The sequence below is a fragment of the Limulus polyphemus genome, unplaced genomic scaffold (assembly GCF_000517525.1).
Source record: "Limulus polyphemus unplaced genomic scaffold, Limulus_polyphemus-2.1.2 Scaffold4702, whole genome shotgun sequence".
Classification (NCBI taxonomy): Eukaryota; Metazoa; Arthropoda; class Merostomata; order Xiphosura; family Limulidae; genus Limulus; species Limulus polyphemus.
The window spans coordinates 42119-65894 of record NW_013670312.1 but is presented as its reverse complement, the minus strand read 5'-3'; the positions used below and the strand labels follow the sequence as shown (position 1 = coordinate 65894).

General features: G+C 30.0%; 1 protein-coding gene across 4 annotated transcripts in view; it reads right to left on the bottom strand.

Moving 5' to 3' along the window:
• Window positions 1–3186: 3186 nt before the first annotated feature.
• Window positions 3187–23776, bottom strand: part of LOC106471564 (transcription factor Dp-1-like) — a 61050-nt gene continuing 40460 nt past the window's right edge. For all 4 annotated transcript variants that reach the window (XM_022400178.1, XM_022400179.1, XM_013932168.2 and 1 more), the window contains 6 exons: window positions 22803–22946; window positions 16730–16798; window positions 16034–16182; window positions 15562–15728; window positions 13663–13735; window positions 3187–8710 (listed from right to left, as the gene is read on the bottom strand). In XM_022400178.1, the coding sequence (XP_022255886.1) occupies window positions 8521–8710; window positions 13663–13735; window positions 15562–15728; window positions 16034–16182; window positions 16730–16798; window positions 22803–22946 (792 nt within the window). In that variant the 3' untranslated portion in view covers window positions 3187–8520. The remainder of the gene's footprint in view (window positions 8711–13662; window positions 13736–15561; window positions 15729–16033; window positions 16183–16729; window positions 16799–22802; window positions 22947–23776) is intronic.

Here is a 23776-nt window from a genome sequence, read left to right as displayed (position 1 = left end):
TTTTACAAAATGAAATTTAATTGAATTATTATTCAATTATCAGGTACATCAATTATTTACCCCTGCCATGTTATTTTTTACCCCCAAGGGGTTAATTTACCCCTGGTTGAGAATCACTGACTTAGTACCATTAAGTAATAATTGGAATTGATCTTACCTTCTAAGGGTATGAGTGCACCCAAACCCTGCCATGAAAATCATTACGGAGCCACCAGAACCATTCACTGTTGGAGCCAAGCACTCAGGGCTGTAGAGTTCTTTATGTTGGTACCACATGTGTACTAGTTCATTTATGGAGAACATGGTTGTTTGCCTGTTTTGCCTTGCAGTTTGAATTAATGCACATAAATCACAATCCTGGAGTATGCACTTCCGCTCACTGTTGCCCTTTGGTGATGATGTCTTTCCCTTGGAGTTCCATGCTGACATCACCTTAGACATCGTTGCTCATGAAACATCAGCAAGTTGAGCTGTCTTGATCACTGGAGCTCCCGCCAAACACGCCACAACAATCACCTGTCTTTCAATGTCACTGAGGTCTCTTGCAGCCGTGCTAGCCGAGGTTATAGCCAACCAGGCCTGTCCAGCATTTTTATACGTGACCCAATGCATGCTGAGATGTTATTTGTTTCATTAATGGACGAGTCACACCTGTGTGGTAGCCTCTGAATTGCATATACTTGTGTTCCTCAGTTACCCAGGTGTTTCCATTTTTTGGTCCACTACTTGTAACTAGTTTAAACTCATCTGGACTAATTTTTAGAGCTTGGTTTAAAAGCATTAAATGATAATTGTATATAATATCAGTATTGTATACTTAATAAAAATGAGTACAAGCAAAATACATATATGTGTGTGTTAAATTTTTAGAATGTCTCATAATAAATGGCTGTTGACACACATGAAAGACTTTCATTTTGGTCCCCTCATACCTGTGAACAAAAGTGTATCAACAAAAAAAACCTCTTCTGTGTAATATAGTACAAAACACATTTCCTTCCAATTATCTGCAAAACAGAATCTTTATTGTAACCATCATGACAATTGTAAGGTAAATATATTTTCTACATGCAAATAAAACAGCTTCAGATTTCATATGATTTACTTTTCTCTCTGTACAAATCATTGCCACTAAAGAGTTAGGCTGTCTGGTGGTTTGATGCATGTGTAAAACAAGTTGGTCCAGCACAACCACGTATAATGCACTTGGTTTCATCTTATTACTTTAGTATACTCTACACATTTGAGGTTCACGTGATCTTGGCAGGTTTCCTTGTTCTCTGCCACATATTGGTTTATTTTCAATTGAATCATTCTGACTCATTTCAAAATTATTTTGGCACTGTTGAAACCAATAAATTGACATTTCATGGTTTTTTGAAGACCACAGTGACATACTCTATCTGGTTACAATGGCAGTATTGGATAACACTTGGAAAAATCTCCATTTTTATGTAATAGTGTTTGATAAATGACTCTTTAAACACCCATTTCTGTTCATTTCCTCAAATGAGTACAACAAACCTCCAGGCTGTGTTAACTCAGTTTAATTAAGCCTAAATAAGTTGACAGTTTTTTTTTTCATACAAACAATATTGAAAATATTTTATAACGCACGCCATGGAGCTGTGTTTGTTTTTAGTGGAGATTACCAATTTTATTTGTATTCTTCCCTTCATGTCACACATAGATTGTCTTTCAGTTTTTCTAAACTTTTTATGTTTTTCTTTCTTAATAAAGAAAGTTAATTTCTTGAATGTGTCTTGGGAACCAATCATTTATGGTTTCTTCAAATATTTAACTCCAATTAAAAGTAGTTTCTTAGGACTTCCACTAATTTTGAAATGGATGAAGCATCCCTTGGTATACTTTTATATTTATAATGTCTCACTTATCTTTTAGTTAACTTTCAATGTCCTTGTAAATGCCTAGCAATGTGCTTACATAGTTTCTAGCATGCAGCTCCTCAAAACTTAGACTCGTACATCAGAATGATTATTCTGATATCTTCTCTGTAAATCCTTGATAAAAGTTCATAGTTATAAGCAGAGAATGTTAGAAAAACTTATTTTATATTTGATGATGTTTTGAGCAACTGTTCATCAGGTTTGAAACGAGTGGTATTATTTATCTTTAACATTCTGCGGACCACTATTTTACAAATGGAATACATGTAAATTCTGCAATGATTCTGTTAAATAGTCTTACATTGTGGTGTCATATACCTTTTTTGCTATACACTCATACATATTGACTTTGTTTCCAAAATCTGTGCAAAGCTACTATGGATTTCTGCACTAACTGTTCTTAATCTTGAACTGTTAACACTAGAGGAAGAGTAGTTAGTCAACAATAATGAATACTGCCTCTTAGATTTATTGACTAGTGAGATTTAACCATTACCGTTATAATGCACCGATAACACCAAAGTGCAGAGCACATTTTTCTTAGGCATCTAGACACAAACAATGAACCCTAAGATTCACCCTAACCACTAGACTATGTTGACCCCCATAATAACTGAGGTTCTTCACCATGTTAGTTGTGACTAATTCACATTATGACATATAAAACATTTCCATTGGGTATTCCATTTTAGCCCTGGAAACCCACTAGTGTTGCTGGGCTCTGTAGAATTCTTCGGGTTATCGTGCTGCTATCTACAAGATATAGCATTCAATACCATTACAGGAATACCCCTTTGGGGATGAAAGGGGGCTGTCAAACACTGCTATAAGTTTTCCATTCTAGAAGTATCAGTGAAAATAAACTTTTTATTATTAGCACCAAACCTAAAACTCTTTGTGAATCTGTAGCTGCAAATGCTGGGCCTTTTTTTCTAACTTACATGTAATATCGTAAGCACCAAAATCTAAATAAAAGACGTGACATGCTAACTATGCCTGTATACTCAGATCATTGCAAGTTGTAGCTGTTTAAAAATGTAATAAAAATATTTATTATATTGTGTTAAATATTTACCAGTCTACAGCCATTCTCTGTCCTGTTCTAAGAGGAGGTAAATAATTACAAACATTATAATTCTTTAAGTAAAAAAAATTCAGTAAATGACACAGAATATGGTAACACTGAATTCATTCTGTATGAAGGGTCAACATGAAAAGTTTTTAATGTTCCACCCTACAATAAAATGACAAACAATCAAAATCAAGACAAATAAAGCCATTTACCATTACAAATTATTTTAATATTTCACTACCCTTGTTTGATCTATTACACGTATACATGGAGCAACAAACATTAAATGAGAATACAATGCCTGTACTCATCCAATGTACAGAATATTACTAAAGGTCTGTACAGAATCATTAATAACAATTAAATGTGGTTAACAGACTGATCATTTGAAATGGACAAGGAATAATAAGTATGATTTAATGAGATTGTAATGTATATATTTATATAAAACAACATATCAGAGATCCATACCTATACCACAATTATCAACATAGTAGGTAGGTCTGATGCAGTCATGTATTAATATTAGTTTTCAACACAGCTTGCTGTTTGAATATGTTCTTTACTTCACCTACACAAGGAAAATAGACATTTAAAATCAATTCTGTACAAAACTAGCATGGACCAGTAAGTTTTTAAAAAATAAGATTCACAGATTGTTTTCACAACCACCATGCAAACATACATCATTTATGTGCATCACAGTTCATATGAGTACAGTTATTGTTACTGTTCTTCACAGATACCAAAATGTATTTTCGGTAAGGCTGGTCATCACAGATGTTTCCACATAACTGTGGTAGCATTTGGTCCTTTTCATTTGTTAGAAGTCTTATTGCATGCAAGAAAAAATAAAACTTCTAGTGGTGCCTTAAACCTGAGAAAAGTTTTTAAAGCCTTCTACAGGTTTTGGTATAAAAATTTGCTAGAACAAATAAGCCATGCTTTATATTACACTATCTTGAAGAAGAAAAGCATATGAATTTACTTCCAGTTTATTAACTTGTCACATAATGCATCACTGAAAATCAATACAGATTTTGGTGGGTTCCTTATAGTGTTAAAAATACAAAATAGACATATAAATTCAAGTAATAACAGTAAAACATAAAATCAAATAAGTATTCATCCATAATACTGAATGTATAAAAAGGTGACAAGTATAATTTTTTTTACAACTAGCAATTACTACCAGAAGTACACTTGGACACATTACAATAATTAAGATTACTTTAAAAGGATGTTCATTAATAAAGATTTTAAAATTAACTATTGAAATAAATAAAGTTAGTTAAACTACATATAATAAGCTACTGCCTGCCTACTGTTTTTAATAGGAATACAGAAAAATTGTAGAGAGAAATCAATACAGTTGATAATTCTGGATTTGATTGTAAGTGTGGTTTTGATTATTAATAATAAAATATATTGTTGGAGATAAACATACTGAAATATCAGGTTAATACTTCTCTACTTCAATAAAAAAAAAAAAATGACATGGCCTATACAACATACTGAATTTGTATGCCCATATTACAATATATATAATTCTTGTTCTCTTAATGAAACAGCATAGTTAAAATACTTCAGAACTATTTTAATTCAATTTGAAAGTCTTTATTCAAAGGCCCCTGTAAATAGTGACAATCAGAGCAAATAAATATTTTACAGAAGAAGGGCTATATCTAAAATTACTAGCACTAGTGGCAAATAAGTCTTTTTAACTTTATTCTTTTGCTAAATTTACTGTTCCAGAATTTTGTCAGGAGCAACTTCCATAAGCTATAAACAGTTCCAATAAAACTTAAGTATCAAGTACAGTAAAACAATTTTCAAAAGATATTAGTTAGTACACTGAAGTTAATTTCTTTTGTTCCACATATAATACAGAAACACTGTACCATTATCAATAATAATACTTAAACATAGGTTCATAGTTTAAAAAAAGTTCTTTGTAAGTATCAGTATGTGTTGAACTTTTTCTTTATAATGCCATAAGAATAATTAGGAGTTTTTGATATATTTCATCCTTAAAGGGCAGTAACACACAGAACACCCTTCTCTGTTTTCATTTTTAAAATGAACACTACAATAGTCAGAAGGATTCTGTTAACTGTTCTTCACTTTTCCACCTATGTTTCACAGTTAAAGGATAATGGTAGGCATTTGGCAAATTGAATTAAGTCTAAAAAATCACAAATTTTTTTAAAGAACATCAGATTTTAACCCATAAACTACCACATGAAAATTCCAATTGGTTGGTTTTTTAATGAAATCATTTAAAAGTAAAATGCCCATTTAAAACTAAGCTGAATAGGTGTAAATGACTTAGTGTTAAAGCTTTGAAATATATAGCATATGACTATCACTAGCTTAGGTGTAAAAGGTGCAGGCAAATGAACAGTGTATAGGCTGTTATTTAATGGTCTAATTTTAAGTGAACCACATTCACACAACATGGAGCAAAATTAAAAAAGTGATACAAATATTTTTTCTGTTGTGTTTAAGTTAATCAAACTGAGCACACAAGCTCAAATATATAAAATGAAAGTGAAATAAAGAACACACATATTCAATCAGGTTCGTTGATACAAAACCTTTAAAGCCCTAAAACAAGCAATATTAAAGCTTACTCGTTTCAGTGAAATTATTTATTTTCTTTCATTAACAAAAATTTAATTTTCAAATATTATCTTTGCATTATTCCAATTTTATGGGGATATGTAATAGAAGCTAAAACCATCACTACCTATGCCATTGTTCAGCCCCTTCACTGAATCTGAATAGTTTGAGTGTGAATAGCAGTATGTGATTTAACAAAATCATTAACAATTTTAGATGCTAATGAAGCGAAATGTAATGCACCTTTAAAGATATATGTAATATCTAAACATATAAAGTTGATGAATTCTTCAAGTTTGGAAGATATCTAAGTTTTACCACTTCAATGTAACATATAAAGGCTCAACTGAGCAAGGGGTTCATTTTCAATGAATAGTTGATTAGTGTGATAAGGCTCATTTCCAGCACTACTCTTTAAACTCAGCATTTCTGGGTAGTTTTACTAAATTTCCAACACTGAAGAAACCTGTTTTATGAAAAGTTACTGACATAAAAACTACTGTGCTTTAATGAAACTGAAACAAAGCATGTAGAACTGCAGTTGCAAGCTGTTGTAATTTTTTAAGCCTAATGCACATAAAAAGTTTGGTTGTAGATGGTATTTTATAATCAAAATTATTCTGTAGATTTAATGTGAAATCATATTCCAGTGTTCATTCAAAATATAATGTGAAAAAAGCTTTGCACTATAAAGAGATCTACTGAACAAATTACATTTATACTACAATTCCCTGTTTAAATGGTTATTCACAGACATTTTTATTATACCAAACAATCTTATTTCAATCTTTGCTTTTATCTTTTGTACATGGCACATATTAAATTTACTAAGGTATTTCCTTCAATAGTTTGATCAAAACTGCAAATTATATGTGTGTGTGTGTATATACGTATATATATTATATATATAAATATCATAATCCAGTTCGCTAAATTTTTCTCTCCATCTTTGCCTATAGCAGCAATTAAGTTAGCTGTGAAAAACTAATCAGCAGCATACAGGTCCAGGTGATAATTAGTACATTGTAATTAACTAGTACCAATATTGTTGTTAAATGAAAAAAAGAGTTATATAAGTGAATCTGATCATTGAAGTTGGCTATTAGATGTACACAAAATCTTAACAATCTTACATTCATGTCACAATATTTTGGATTTCATTACTACATAAAAAATCTGATACGTACCATATACACACACACACTTAGTTTTGAGTAGTTATAATTATATACATCATACCATTAAAATCTAATCATTCTAACACATTTAGCAAATGTTCTTGGCTCTGATCCTTAAGACTTGAACACCATAATATCACTGTGACACAGAAACTTGATCATGGTGACTTGCCACTGAAACATGCCTATGCAGTAATTCCTAAACACTGGAAAGTACTGTTGAAAATATTATATCAATCCATATATATCCCTCAAAATGAGAAGTATGATTATTAATAAGAATGTTATTCGAGAAGGAACAAAAATAAATATCATCATAGATTTGTGGGGTCTTTTAATTCATTCAGTTTCCAGGAATATTTATGCAAGCAGGCAGTATTAAATTAAATTAAATATATGTTAATTAAATCAAGTGCCCCTTCTAAATAAACAAGTAATATTAGGTGACTTATAAATACTGTTATTACTAAAGAATAACATTATTTATTAAGTACATAATTCTAACATGCACGACAAAATAGATGTTAAAGGTATTTCATTATGATCTCTGCTGTTAAGAAATATGATTATTCTTTCTTTAGTGACTAGTTTTAACAAAAAAATTGTCATATTTCAATCAAGGGCAACGACTTGGATGTTGAAAATCTTGTCTTGTTAAGATTCTAGAATTGGTAAATCACTTTACACTCTTTAATGAAAAAAAAATTAGTTAAAATATCAAATAAAATTATTCTACACACCAAAATTGTAATAAAAAATTCCACAATAATAGTCCACTGCTTTATAAATATTAAAGCAAATGTTACATGAGCAGGTTGAACATAATTTTATTTTTATTTTCTAGAGAAAATTGATTTGTATCCAGCACAACAAAAGAATCAGAAACACTGTAACACAGCTTACATTTACCAAAATAACAATAAACATCATGACCTACATTCTGAATAACTATTAACAAAAAACTGCATTGAATGTCAAGCAAAATTTAAATGAGCTACAACTCAAGTCTAGGTATAACACCTTAAAAAAGAAACAACTGCTCACATTCTTACTCATAATCTATTATAGTAGCTGATACAAAAACAAACTTTGTCTAATTGCCCCAAGTATCAGTTAATAAATACCTAAAAATGCCAACTAGAATTTTAAAAAATGTTGCATTAAAACCCATAATATGCTGAACGAAACCCATCCTCAGAAATTAGTCTTGCACAACACAACACTTTGTATGTTTAACTGTATATTACAACTAATTATTGTTACCTTTATATGCAACTAATATACAAAAGTTAAAGCTTTGAAACATGAACATGTTTGGATATCCACTGATAATACGAGTTTCTTAAATCCTCTAAAATCTGATAACCTACTTATAAAACAGAAACCCTAAAAGATACTTTCAACAAAGTTATCAATGTCTGTAGGGCAGTGAGAGACATGTTAATTTGTTTCAGTGTTTTCTGATGATATTGCAGCACAATTAATATGTATCCCACTTTCTGAAATGTGTATTTCACTAACTCAAACATAGGTCTGGTATGTGCCATGCAATAAGTATGGCATGAAACCAGGTGTTGAACTAAGCATATTGGTACCAAGTATATTTAATTTTTTTTCTTAATACCACTTTAGTTGATACCCCAAGAAGCTAAGACTTCTTCTTTATGAAGTTATTTAAAGTTCTGATGCTAGCTAGGGATAGTAGGGCACTTTGGTAAAAGTTGTGTTGTGTGGGAAGTGGTCATTTTTTGTCTCCTGGACTGGAAGGCTCAGAATCACTACCGGAGTAGTCTTCAGAGGGTGTACTAGTTGCTGGACGAGATGGAAAATCCAAAGGAGATCCAATGCTGGATTGCCTAGAAAGGCCTTGTGCTCTTGCCATTGCCATGGCAACCTCCATGTCAGCTCGATCGTAAGAGTTGGATGTCTCACTTGATGCAAAATAAAATTTGTGATTTTTTAAAATATCATTCACACAGCAAAACTAAAATATTTAGTGCAATAACAAAAGAAATACTTTTTTAAAGCAACCAAAATAAAACTGTAGCACTTATAAAAGCTATAAAATATTTTCATATCATGAAAATTATGTCATTACATTGTATTGCCGCAAATCTTTTTTTTTGGTTTTAATAATAAAACATGTCTCAACAAGGATAAATATAGGTTTATCAATAACTTAATAAATTCTGTGGACCAATGAAAGAAATTTAGTGTCCTAAGTTTCGCAAGGAAATTGAATCAATATTAATATAACCTTCCAAATATAAAGTATGTGGATGCTAATATACTCATGTTATGCCTAACCTAATTTATCCTACAGTATGTTTTAGGCTGCATTAAAAATGTAAAGCTAAGAATAACATATTTTTTGCAGTACTCATCTTGAATGTTAAAAACTTACTGTTGTTGATATCTGCACCTATTTTATTTTTTTCTCAGATAAAAAAATCTTTCCAACAGCCTAGGAGGAGTAAGCTGGGTTTTCATGTTGTTTAACACCATTTACGTAAAAGGTCTAATTTAATTTTGTAGAAGACATGATACCTCTAATTATATTAAGGTATGTTGTAAATACAAATTGTGGTGTTTTTTTTCTGACTCTTTGGATTATACAGTTCTCATAGAAAAGACACAAAACTGAAGACAGATTTTCATTATGTAATACATAATTCTCTGTTTTAGCTCTAAAACATCCACAAAGCTTTGAAATTTCATAAAATATATTGAACTGTGTATGAGCATAAAATATGTAGTTAAACAGTTACTGCAGACTGACACATAAAAAAAGCAAACATCAAACACAATACATATAAATTTGAATAAAATCTTTCTGTTTGGAAATGTCCACAATTCTGCATACATTGTATATTACTTGGTTCAATATGAAATATTTAAGAAAGACTGCTATATTATTTACTATAATCAAAAGTAATACAAACCCACAAAGTACAATGAATATATGTATATGTACAACACAAAGTCAGTCATAAGCTGCACATAATAAACCTGATGAAACTAATATGCGTGTGTCATTTAAATTCAAGTGAAATGTAGGTCTAACACATGTTCAACATGTTATTAATAATGTATTTTTCTTGTTGCCTATTGTACTTACGTGTTTTACAGACATTATTTCTAAATCAACAACATAGCTTTTAGTCAGGATGACATACAGTCCACAAGAATGTACAAATTCAGTACTTTTTGATCACAAAATGTTTCTACTCTAAAGCTAGTGTTACCATTTACCTAGTAAATAATGAGGGGATTCCCCACTGTCACACCACTGCTCAGTTTAATCCAAAGATCACCTTGTTCACAGTCAGTTTTAATATATTAGATAGTAAGTTATTATGAAGTATTATTCAGTGTACAGTTAATCCAAATTTTGATTAGACTAACTTTCCAGTCAAAGCTGACTGTGGTCAGGAAGGGAGTTGCTTACATCTGTATGCAGTTGGTTTTATATGGGAATATTACCCACTGCTCCAAATTGACAATATAAAAAATTTGTTGACTTTGGATATAAAGATGATATACTGTGGAGTACGGTGAAATTAGTTTAAGCTCTTATATAAAAAAACAAACTTTTGACTCCTGTTACTCAAGAAATGTTATTTAGAAATGTTCCCTATAAAAGATTAAAAACAAACATAGAATATTGAATTGTTACACAATAAAATTAACTTTATTCAAAATGGGGTACAACCCTAAAAGCACTACATGTTTCGATGGAGCACTGCACCCCATCGAGTCTAAGACATTTCATGTGACATGGACTTTTTTGTTACAAAAAACATTTCATTACAGCATCCAAGTTACTGTTTTATTATTATGAAAAGTTTTTTATATGTTTTTGTAATTTGTGAATTTTGTTACTAGATTCACCAACTTTTGGTAGTCAAGTACATACCTCAGTATATATGTACAATGTGACTGAACAAGTTATTATACAAAGATGATACATGTTTTACATTTGCAAATGTTCAGGTTATTAAATGTGCTTTGAATTCAAACTAAAGTATGTTAAATTACAATAAATGTTTTTGTAGAACTAAATCGTTTTCACTGTTTTACGTTACACTGTTCATGACACCCCTACCATCTGTAACATATCATAATACAGGGTTAGACACCCTCTTCACTCCCATAGCATTATGTAATTTTTGAGTAGTTCCCAAATGACTGTACAATTTATAACCTATTATCATATTTTATTATTGTCACCAATCAATTTTATATTTAAAAAACTACCTGTCACAAAATCAGTATTCATAACAAAAAATACTATGTCACTAAAATGATGTAACAGGAATGCACCCCTCACAAGTTGCCCTACTAACAATGTGGTGGTAACAAAATGTCTGGATCCCTCCCCACCATCAGAAGTAATAGTAATAGTTAAATTCAGATACTAACTTGTATACCTAAATAACCTTCAGTTTACACAAACTACATTACACCCTCAGTGGCATCTTGACCTGAAACATAATTACATCAGCCCCCCCCCCAAAGCTTTACAAAGCATATTTCCAGTATTTTATCTTTCCCTGTCCTTAACCAAAGTCTTTATGCAAAATAATATTTTTAATACTTGGATTCATCAATTTATCTTGTTTCCAGTCTTGAATCAAATGAAGTTTAAGGTGGAACTAAATATTACAGAATTGGTAGGAATTGAGAAAAAAAATATTATTTTGAGTAAAGATTTTGTTGTATGTGAGGAAGAAATGAAATACTGGAAATCTGTTTTGTAAGCTTTTTGGGAAGGGTTGGTGTAATTATGTTCAGGTTGAGATGGTGTTAAGGGTGTAAAATGTAGGTTTTTCTCTGATTTTAACTCTCACTCCTGATGATGGTGGTGTAAAGCATGGCTGAATTTTTTGGGCTGTGCCCTGTTTTGATTATCCCTCATCAACACACCTTTCGAAAGTTACGTTGTGGAACACCTGGGGTCCAACCAGACCCCAGCACAAAATTATCATTATAGTAAGCTCTGGATTGAAATTCCAAAAATCAATGGCATTAAAACTTTTATTAGGGTTAGCATGCAATGTGAACAACATAAAAATATATGTATTCTAGAGGAATATGTTGACAAATCAAGAAATACAAAATTACATTGCTCATCAGTATACAAATAAGTAGTATTAAACCATTCTTTACACAAACAGAGTATCAAAAAAATGCTGAAGTTCTATTATACTCCTATATTCAAGTCATTATCCACCAACATATGATGAGATTACCACAATACTGCAAAATTCAACTTACAGAAAACTGAAAGTGTACATTGTAGGTCACCTTGGATCTGACCAGACCCCAACACAAATGTACCTTTATAGTAGGCTATAGATTGAAAATCCAGTAATCGGGTTATTTACAACAATTATCAAACAAGGTTTCTATGAAATAGGGCATTGTAAGCAATCATCACAGAGAACAGTTGTTGAGGAATGAGATGTGCATACATACTTACCACAGTGATGTTATAAGCAAACATACAAGATGATACTGTACTACTTTGATGGATTATCTTCTACAGTAGCCTATATAGTGAAATAAACGTTTAGAAATTTGTTTCATATGCTATATGGGGGACTGCATGTATAGTGATGGTCAATAATAGCATAGGGTCTGCATGGACCCCAGATAAATATTAGATTATAGCTACGTACTCCATCTACCCGTTTCGAAAACAATAGTGTCATATTTGTAATGATTATGTAAAAAGATATACAACCGAGAAATTTGTTGGGAGTCTGTGTGGACCCCAGATGTGCTGATGAGGGTTAAAGGTAATTTTATTATGCAACAATTAATGTTGTACGTTTGTTTTTAATCTTTTATCTGAATTTATTTATGGTTGGAAAACTAAATTGCAAGATGAAATAAAAAATTGTATACAATACTTGCATTCAGAGCTTCTGACTGGTGGATAAAATAGACTTTAACTCTTCACAAGTGAAAAATATTATTGGAAAATATAATGCTGAAATTCTGAAATAAGGTGTTTAGTTATATCTTTAAGATTAATAAGAAAATGGGTGGTAATCCTGATTTTAACATTAACGTATCTTAGCTGGAAGTATACATTTCCCTGAGAGAAAGTGTCACAGAAAGAAAGAAATACCACATTTTGACTTTATACATACATGGAAATATCTTGGAAGATTTTCTCTAACAGAAAATCAAGTCTGACTTTTCTTTAAAGAATGTTGAAGAAACCTCGAAAGGCAATGAGCTCTTTTGAGAATCTACTCCTAGATTATTTTCTTAGCCAGAATTTTATGAGATAAAGTGTCAGGCTAAGATGTCAAATAATGTAGAATTAGTACAGTTGTATATTTCACTAAACATGATTGTTAGAATTAGGTCTCAATTGTCAAACTAATAACAATGTTGTTGAAGAAATCTTGAAAGATGAGCTCTTCTGATAATCTCTTTCTAGACAAAAATGTTTATTTTCTAAATCTATTTATAAATGTATTTTTCTGAGTAAGAAGTAATAGAAATACCATGCTGTCCAATAAGGATTACTTATGTCAAATTAAATTCCTACCCAAAGGCATAGGTATAATAAAATACCTGTAAAAAATATATATATTTAAGGATATAAACTGGAAACCACCCTATGATCAATCTCTGCCCACCTACCATTCTCAATAAAATATACCTTGACGTTAGTACGAGTGATAAAATTAATGTCAAACAATATAATTTGTTTTTCACGTTTTTTTCAATGACAATGTTTATGCCACAAAACACGAAGTTGACGATCTGTTAGATTCAGTCTGCAAATGAACAACATAGGTGCTAATACAAGCTGACATAAAACAGTCACTACTTATCACATCTGAAAGTTATAAATTCCCCTTACCCTCCTTGCCCAGCATGAAGCCCATCTTCCAGTTCCATACCAGCTAGTAAATCTTCATTACCTCGATACATTTCTGGAAATAATAAAATAAAATCATAACAACAACAGAGTTTTACATCACTTTTTTCTTCAATTTTACATCCTTTCAATGGTTCAATACTTCACAATATTTAAACATTTTTGTTTTAAAATTGGAAATGCTATCAAGTTTTAAATAAAATTCCATTTAACATGGTGTTAAGCAGTTTCAGATCCTGATTGTTTAGAGGTTAATTACCCCAAACAGTTAATAATTTGTTAATATTACACTTAACATCTTCCCATTCTTTTTTTTAGAGGTTAATTACCCCAAACAATTAATAATTTGTTAATATTACACTTAACATCTTCCCATTCTTTTGTTTAGAGGTTATTTACCCCAAACAATTAATAATTTGTTAATATTACACTTAACATCTTCCCATTCTTTTGTTTAGAGGTTAATTACCCCAAACAATTAATCATTTGTTAATATTACACTTAACATCTTCCCATTCTTTTGTTTAGAGGTTAATTACCCCAAACAATTAATCATTTGTTAATATTACACTTATCGTCTTCCCATTCTTTTGTTTAGAGGTTATTTACCCCAAACAATTAATAATTTGTTAATATTACACTTAACATCTTCCCATTCTTTTGTTTAGAGGTTAATTACCCCCAAACAATTAATCATTTGTTAATATTACACTTATCGTCTTCCCATTCTTTTGTTTAGAGGTTATTTACCCCAAACAATTAATAATTTGTTAATATTACACTTAACATCTTCCCATTCTTTTGTTTAGAGGTTAATAACCCCCAAACAATTAATAATTTGTTAATATTACACTTAACATCTTCCCATTCTTTTGTTTAGAGGTTATTTACCCCAAACAATTAATCATTTGTTAATATTACACTTACCATCTTTCCATAAGACATATATGTATTTATACTTGATGCAAAGGGTAAGATTCAAATAAAAAAAAACACTTAGGAAGCTGGATAATTAACTTTAATACACTTTGTGGAATTACAAAAATTGCAACAATTAAGAAAAGGTTTAGCAAAATGTGAATTACAACTAGGGTATAATAATGAAAAAATTTCCAATTCCTTTCAAAGAAAATTGATACATACATTTGATTAAATTTCAGTCAATAGCATTCTAGTGGCTTGATATATGGAGAAAATTAATTATCATAAATATAAAAACTTTAACAATAACAGCAATCAAACCTACTTTTTTCTTATAGGTTTTAACTCATTTATATGATATATAAGGTTTTTTATTGCACATAGTAAAACTAAAAACCTACCTGAAGTTCATTAAATAAGTATTTTAGACAAAGAACAATGACATATTGTAAATATTTTCATACTCTAGTATAAAGTTCTTGTATTTATTCAAGAACATTTTTTTATAAGTAATATAAATTCAAAGACTCAACCCATATATATCTGTCATGGACAAAATATCCAGTAATAAATCAAACTAAGTTAAGACAAATTTTCAGTACTTTAATTGGAAGAAAAATTCAAAATAAAGAAAATAAAAAACTTAAAACAGTACTACATCCACTGACAGAGTGGCTTTCCTCTGTGAAATAAAAACATTATTTACTTCTTAAAGATTTTCAAGCTACACAATTTTTGTATTTTGTTTCTGTTTTTCTCAGAAGTTTTTGTCTGTAAATTTTTTTTAATTACAAAAAAAGTCCTCTTAACTTTTATTTTTGTATACCACCAATATTAAACCATACTTTTTATTGATTTAGCTTTGTTTACATAAGTGTACACATTATACTTCCTTTTAGTCATTACTATAGAAAAAGTTTATTTTTCATTTGGTTCCAGTAAAACTAAAGAGAAACTCACGGACAACATAAGACTCCAAAGCTTTTGGTACCAACTGCCGTGCTTCATTCAGGTCTTCAAGTGAACATGCACCCTTATCTAGATTGTAAGCTAATTTCATTCTCTTTAAAACTTCTATATCATCATGGATCTCAAAAGTGTTGTCAAAATTGAACAGATACTCCGTCCTGAAAAAACAAACAAAAACATTAATTTAACAACTTCAAAAACATGTAATGACTTTTTACTGTAGCACCTCTACAGTAAGATATTTTTAGTTCTACACTGACATCATATTGCAAAAAAAACTTTTTAAAGAAAAATTTGATGATGGAGTATTATCAACTTTTTTTTGAACAAATCATATTAATTTTGTTTTAACACAGAATGTATACATCTGAACCTGATCTACAAGTAATCGTATGAGACTTAGAAGTATGACAAACAATGAAAACAAGTAGTAAGTAGTTAAAACTGAAAAGTCAGTACTCACTTATCACTGGATATACTGCAGTCAATCACAGTGCTTCTATGTGTATTAATAACTATAAAAGGCAACTGGATGGTGGTGTTTGGTGCAGGAACGTTCTGTTTTTTTTCCAACTCTTTATTTCGTTTCACCAAGTTTTTGAAAGAAATTTGCTAAAAATATTTAAATTAAACATAATCAAATCACCAAAAGGGATAAATCTATTAGTGACAGTTCTTATCATTTGAAAGAACAGTAGCTCTACTTGTAATTGTACCACAAGAAGTTATTTGATTGTGTACTAGAGCAGCATTTCTTAACCTTTTCAATATCAAGAACTGGTTTGCTGCCTCTCTAAACTGTCTCAGACCATTAAAATGTAAATCCAATGAAAATTTATTACAAGTCTCATACAAATATTTTGTCAGTTTTTGTTTTTTGCTTGTTTGTGTGAAATCCCATGGACAGGCAAGGTGGATGTGATAGCCTGGTGCCAGTCTGCAGATAGGTGGTTGAGAAACACTGTACTACAACATGGCATTAAGCACAACGTTTTGCTTTCAATGGTGATCACTTTCTCAAAATAAAGTATATAAAGAGGTTTTAACAAAGAGGCTCAATCTTGTTATAATTTCTACATTTAAAAATTTTCTTTGATGGTTTTATTTTATTTCTTTTTTTATTCAAAACTTTTTATAACATGACTCATTTTTAATTTACCTGTAATAAAAGGTCTTGTAGCTGTTGTTTTTTCATTTTTATCCTTTCTAGTCTTTTCTTTTTTTCTATCTGAAAAATGAAAATGAAACACATGCTACACGTTTCAGTTACTTATTTTCAGTTGTTAACTTAATGCAAGATTTTGCATAAATTATACATAAAAATATTCTACAAACAATTTTAACTCACCCAGTTGCAGTTTTAAGTTGTTATAAAATCAGATAACTCCATGCTAATTAGAAAATTTTCTCAAAAATAAAAAAATATTATTCTTCAGGATGATTAACGCATGAACAAAAAACCTTCACTAGTAAATCATGGGAGCTTCAAAAATTAAATGTGCTGTATGTGTGTATTAATGCTGATGATGTGCCAATCATGTGCACACGACACAGGAGTGGTTATTACACAATGTTTAAAAAAATACTTCTATATGGTCTGACAAAAAAGTAATAATAATTAAAGCTACTACAAAAATCAACCAGAAAACTATTAAGCAACTTAGTCTAGTGTAAAGTTTGTTAAACATTTTATACTTTGAATAGAAGTACGGTATAATTTCCCATTAATCAGTAAAATAACTACCATAATTATTCACTAAAATTATAAACTTTTGCTTTAGGTTCATAGATAACTTTGTAGCTTAAATGCTTGCAATTGAGCTTGTAAACATAGCTCTCATGTCTTAGGCCTATGAATTTGTTGTATATATAATAAACTACTTTTGTTCCTACCATATTGAAGCACAGCTGTCTGCAATTTGATAAATCTCCATTACAAAAGTATATGGAAATTTTAGTACAATATTCTAAATATTTGTAAAGGCATACAACAGTTTACTTCATTAGCATGACATACAAGATGTAATAAGATTAAGTTATATACTGTTGTACGCTATATTTTTTATTATTTAATGTTTTTGTTCAATAAAGTGAGTTTTTTCTCCATCTTATACTTGTGGTAACACTGCTACCACTGAAATATCACTGACATTTGCATCTCAGTGGATCTTCCAAGAGTTGAGTTTGGTAATATAAGGATAATGGTTAATTCTCTCTTCAGTTTGTTCAACACTTGTTCACAATCAGCAGTCAACAAAACTTGTTTGGTTTTTCAAGTAATTTATGTAGAGGATGAGCTATATCAGAGAATGACAACTGGAGCACAACTCAAGAAATCCTCTTACCTCATGCAAGTTCTTTGGTTTGGTCAATTATGAACAGATTCCATCTTAGATGGGTCTCTAGACATTCCTTCTCTGCTACCTATGTGTCCCAGGAAACTCACCTGTTGGAGGAACAACTCACACTTTTGGGATTCAATTTAAGTTTCTCTTTCCTCAACTGATTCAGACCTTTCCTTAACCCATCATAAGCATTACCAATGGTCTTCCTGTGTATGATTATGTCATCCAAGTACGTGAGTACAACATTCCAGGGTGGTTCAAAGAAAGCATATTCCATTAATTATTGAAATGTAGCAGGTGCTTTATATAATCCAAATCATAACAACAATCCATTTCCAGCATTGAAGGCTTTCATCTTTCTACTTGCTTCTTTGATGTGCTTGCCAATATCCAATCTTCATATTCAATGTTGAAAACCATTTTAATCCAGATGGAACATTCAAAATAGAGTCAATCCTTGACAGTGTGTTCTTTGTGACTTCATTCACCTTCTGGTAATCTACTCAGAACCTAGTGAATCCATCCACCTTCCTTAACAAATACAACAGGTAGATGCACAAGGACTAGTATTTCTGTTATTCCATGTTCCTTCTAGACATGGGTGATTAGTGTTTTTTGCTAATCAATTAATTGATGGGCTCACTAATTTTCAGATTACCTTTCCTTCATATGTTTTGCTAAAAAAACAACTTGGCACAAATTTTTTATATTGAAAATGAAATAACTAACAAAAACATTTTACTTGCACCAACTTCCAGTCATGTGACTTCTTTGTTTCATACTTGTGTTTATATATTTCTGTATGCAGATGAAGTTAACTTTATTAAAAACATTGTATACATTTGTTCCTGTGTTAAACAGCTTTCTTTGTTACCCATTCAATACCATCTCTAAATTGCACAAACTTATCAGAAGTTATTTGATGTCTTCTCTTGAAGAAAATGTTTTGGTAGCTTTCAAACAAATATAATTTAACACATAAATAAATACTATATTACAGTTTCTGTATAGCTGCTTTCAAAGCTGTTTCATTAGTAAATGATCAAATCACTTGATGTGGCCCCATAACAATGTGGCAATCAAGGCCTGTACAAAAACTAAGGGAAATGCTTAAAAATTAAGAAATGGGTATAAATTTATAAAGTGGCAAACAAATTTGAAAACCTAAAAAAAACCTTGTCTTCTGACTTCAGGTACACTGATTTAGGATTAATTTTTTTTTAAATTTTAAACTTTGTATATGAAAATATATCATACAAACAACCAATGTAACTATTTTTTAACCTTTAGAAATAATGAAACATTTATTCACTTGTTGCAACAGTACTATATACACTTTTCCAGACAATTCAACATTGTTTTATATGTTCATAAGCTTATTTATAACAATGTTGGAGCCTTAAGTATTGTACCTACAACTACACAGTTATACTCAAATGTTTTGTAACCAACCAAGGTGAAATGAATAATCATAAGTGACTTTATTTATTAGGTATATGTGTACCTAATTCAAAGTGAAAAACCTGGTAAATTTGGTTATTCTTCAAGTAGCATAAATTTAAAGTCAAACAATATAAACAAGTTAAAATTAAAATAACATCAATTTATTTTTTAAATAAAACTTTATCTTAGAAAAACTAAACACCATTAGGGAATGAATAATAATAAAACAAGAAAGCCTATTCAGATATAATTGTATTAATGTGTTAACAAGTAACAATGTTTAACTTCTCCATACTAGCAGCAGTAATATTTCATTTTTACACTGACGGTATGATACCAGTTAACTTTTTTAAATAATAGCTTTGTGTAATGCTATAATCAAAGTTTCAGTATTTTTTACATGAAAAAAAGAGACTTCCAGTATAAAGGCATTTTTGTTTAATCAGTTTTGACCATGTAGTCCTAAAATAGCTTAAATAAGTGAATCAAATACCATTAATATATATATTCTGTAAATGATTAGATCAGTCAGGTTACGATCAGCAATTTCAAAGCTTTTGTTTATTTCTAGTAATGTGATTAATATGAAAATAAAAACAATTAAGAAACATTTCAATATCTTAAAATTAAAAGCTTTTAGGTCTACAGTCATACTACTTGGGTTTTCATTTATTTTAGACATCAACAATATGAAAAACATCTTTCTAAGAGAATTCTCATTTTTAAACAATGAAAAATAAATTATGTAAGAGTCTATGTTATAAGAGCTTCAGGTGTCCTAAACAAACTTAACTGATGAAAACAAATTTCTGAAACCTAGACAACACTATTAGAGCCTGGAAAAATTCAAAGAATAAAAATTTACAACAATAACATTTAATTGATGTTCTTGTTGCTGTACTAGCTCAGAAATAATAAGTTAGTGACTGAGGCCTTGGGTGGATTGCTGAATATTCCAGCTGTGTTGATTTCAGAAAACCTCAAAAAAAGTGTTTATGGTAATTAATAGCCCAATTAAAGAAAAACATTGACATATAATGTTTATTTTTGATAAGATATGGTAGTAGAAGGACATATGGCTATATTTTTTATTAGCTTCTAAAAAAAAAGCAGACCACCTGAATCCCTCTCCTAAATCCACGCCTGGTTATATAATATTAAATAATACAGTTATGCAATTATAAGTTAGAAACATAACACAGTATAAAAAAATACTATATTTAACATTTAAGTAGCCAAAGAGTTGGCAGTGGGTGCTGCCAGCCAGTTGAGCAGTTCAAAATTAGTGAACAATGGCAGACAGCCTTAATAGCTTTGCCATAACAAAGACAGGGCAAGCAAATTTTTCCGGCAATTGTAATTGAACCCAAGAAATGTCAAAGTAATGAATATTAGCCAAGCCCCAATTTAAGCACTAAAATTTTGAATACTAGATGACTGTACAGTGTACCTATATCAATATATACAAATGTGTACCAAAAAATTCAAAATTCTGCAGCAAAATCACAAACAACTTGTTTTAATGACTTTGAAACCATGTAGCAAAAACTGCAACATTATAACAACATTATAAAAAAAAAAACGTCCCATACGGGGGAAGAAACATAGCTGCCACAGTGAAGGGGTTAAGCACTAAAACATCTTGATCAGCATTTTCACATGGAAATTTACCACTCAAAATTCAAACCATGAAACTTTGTCTGCATTTTCAAGACTTGCTGAGTAATTTTCCAAATGACAACTATCATTTCAGACTCTAGTTATCTGAACTAGATCACACTTAAACTAGTTATGCATCAAATTGCTCATGAACCTATATTTTTTGTTGGCTATGGGTTCCTAATAAAATGAACCACATTTACAAACTTAAATAAAAATACAATCAATATTGCAACTGATCTACATATTTAGTGCTAAAATTGCTTATATATCTTACATAGAAAATGTATTATTTCACTCAATTTGTTTGGTCAATTCTTTATAATAAGTGTTGTATGAGGCAAAAATATTACTCAATATGGCGCAATATCTGGACCAAAAGTCAATAATTTAAGGATAGCTTTTAACACATGCACCCTTTAGCATTTTCAGTCTATTTATTTATATTATACATTTAAAGGAGCAAGTCAAACTTTCTTTAACTTTTTAATGATGGAAATGATAGCATAATAAAGTTGAGCATTTATATTGCTCACGTACTATAAACGTTATTAAACATTTAAAAAAAACATGATTTACAAAATGTTTTGAATATACATTATGAGGATGGTATCCTACAACTCAGAAGCCAGATCATATATGTGGGTTTCACAATTTAAAATGTCATTAATTTCATTATTCACTTGAGAGCAATTTTGTAAGATTCATACTATGGCTCAATCTCGTTCATTTTAGCATTTTTACCTTTTTTCTTATTTATTAGTTTTTAAGGAGTGAAGAGGGCTTTTAAAATTAGCTAAGATACACCCAAAATTTCTTCTTGGAAAGCTTACAAATTGAAATCACTACTAAGTGCTGAGCCAAGAATAAAATGTAATTTTTTCTGTTAAAATGATCTTATTGAAAGTTTAAAAGAAAGACTAATAGTTCCATTATTATCCTCTTAAACATAAAAAGAAGCTGACAATATAGTCAGAATTATTAAGTCTACTGGTACAAAAACCTGGTCATCTGCATTTCTGGCATAAATGAAATTAAATAATATCTGTTAAATACATATTACAGGAATTGATGTTATTCTTTTAAGCTGTTAATCTCTTATATTTAATCTTACTGTTCCTATTCTTTACCAATTTCCAGTTTAATTGGGGTTTTTCTGGCTTGTGAAGGAACTGATTACTGGAAACTGTTAAGTTACTAAATCCTTTCTACACCTTCCTTACATTATGTTACTTTGACTTGTTTAATCTTGTTTATGTTATATTGTACAAATACTAAACTGATTCTCCTTAATTTCTTTAACATAATATTTCAGTATTAAAACACTGTTAATTTTTTGTGTTGGATTCTTTGATTAGTGAGAATTACTTCTAGGTAACTTACAGCAGTTGCTAAACATAATGCACTTCCAAGATATAAAACTAAGAGGTAGGTTGTTAAACAAAACTTTCTCTTGTAGGTTACAATACAAATGCCTTGTTGTTACATAGAATTTTACTTCTGTGCTACAACAGAAAGTATTACACAGAACTTTACTTAAGTTATTGCACAAACGAGTTGTTAAACAGAATTTTTATTTCTAGGTTAACTGATACAGAAGTTTGATATGTCACTTCTAAGTTATAATACATACAAGTAATTCACTAAGAAGAACTTTACTTCAGGTTTGTGATACAAAAGGGCTATCTATACTTTGACTTGTCATATGAAAACTATTTTCCAAAATAAACCAATTAGAGCTATAAAATTATCTAATAAACTTTCTTCTGTGTTATGAATAATTACCTCTAAGTTTTGGCATTCCTGAGCTGAGTTAGTAGGTAACCCTTGCCATTTGATCTCCTTCTTTTCTTTAGAAATAATGTTCATGGCCATCAGAACATTTAAAGCATCATAAACTCTTCTTCTGATATTCTTTTGGTCATAAGACTGAAACCATAAAATGTTATACTAACTGGCTAGGTTTGAATATACCAAAAATGCTAAAGTTATCACAAGTCTTTATTGAAGAATAGAATGAGTAAACACTAAACATAGATCCAGTTCCACATAATCATAAATGCTGAATGATCTAAGAAGGAAGCAGAATTTTTTTACATTACTTTCAGAAAAGATATGTTATTAACTCAGGATACTTTTTTCAGTCTCAAAAGAAATTACATTTTTTGCTATTGAAGTTGCATATATGTTCCCATATGGGAGTATCTATTTCAAATGTTGCAACTAAATTTTTTTTTTGGTACTAAAGGCATCAAATAATTCCTTATGAATGTTTTTCACTAGAAAAAATAACATACAAATGTTTTATTCAGATAAGTTTTAACATTTAATTTTATATGGTAAGTAATACAAAAATTAAAACAAAAAATTATCTTTAAGTTAACTAAATTTAACTAAAACTGATTTTCAAGTTTCTTAGCCCTTCTACATGTGATAAAAGTTTTATAAAATAAAGCATATATTATTTTACCTTCAAATTTTACAGTGCTCCAATATGGGAACGTTAAGTAGTAAAATGTTAATAAATACTTTTAACATTAACATTAGCACAGTGTTCTGTAACATTATCAAAAACATTTGCATGTCTCATTCTGAAGTTCATCTTTAACAAACTAATCTAATCTCCAAGTTGACTATAATTCTCTATATGGACTGATAATTATATTAGATTTAGCAGTACCTTCTTAAACCCATTAGCTTTGTTACTCTGTTCCACTACTGTAAATATAAGTGATTTTATTCTACTACATACTGTACAT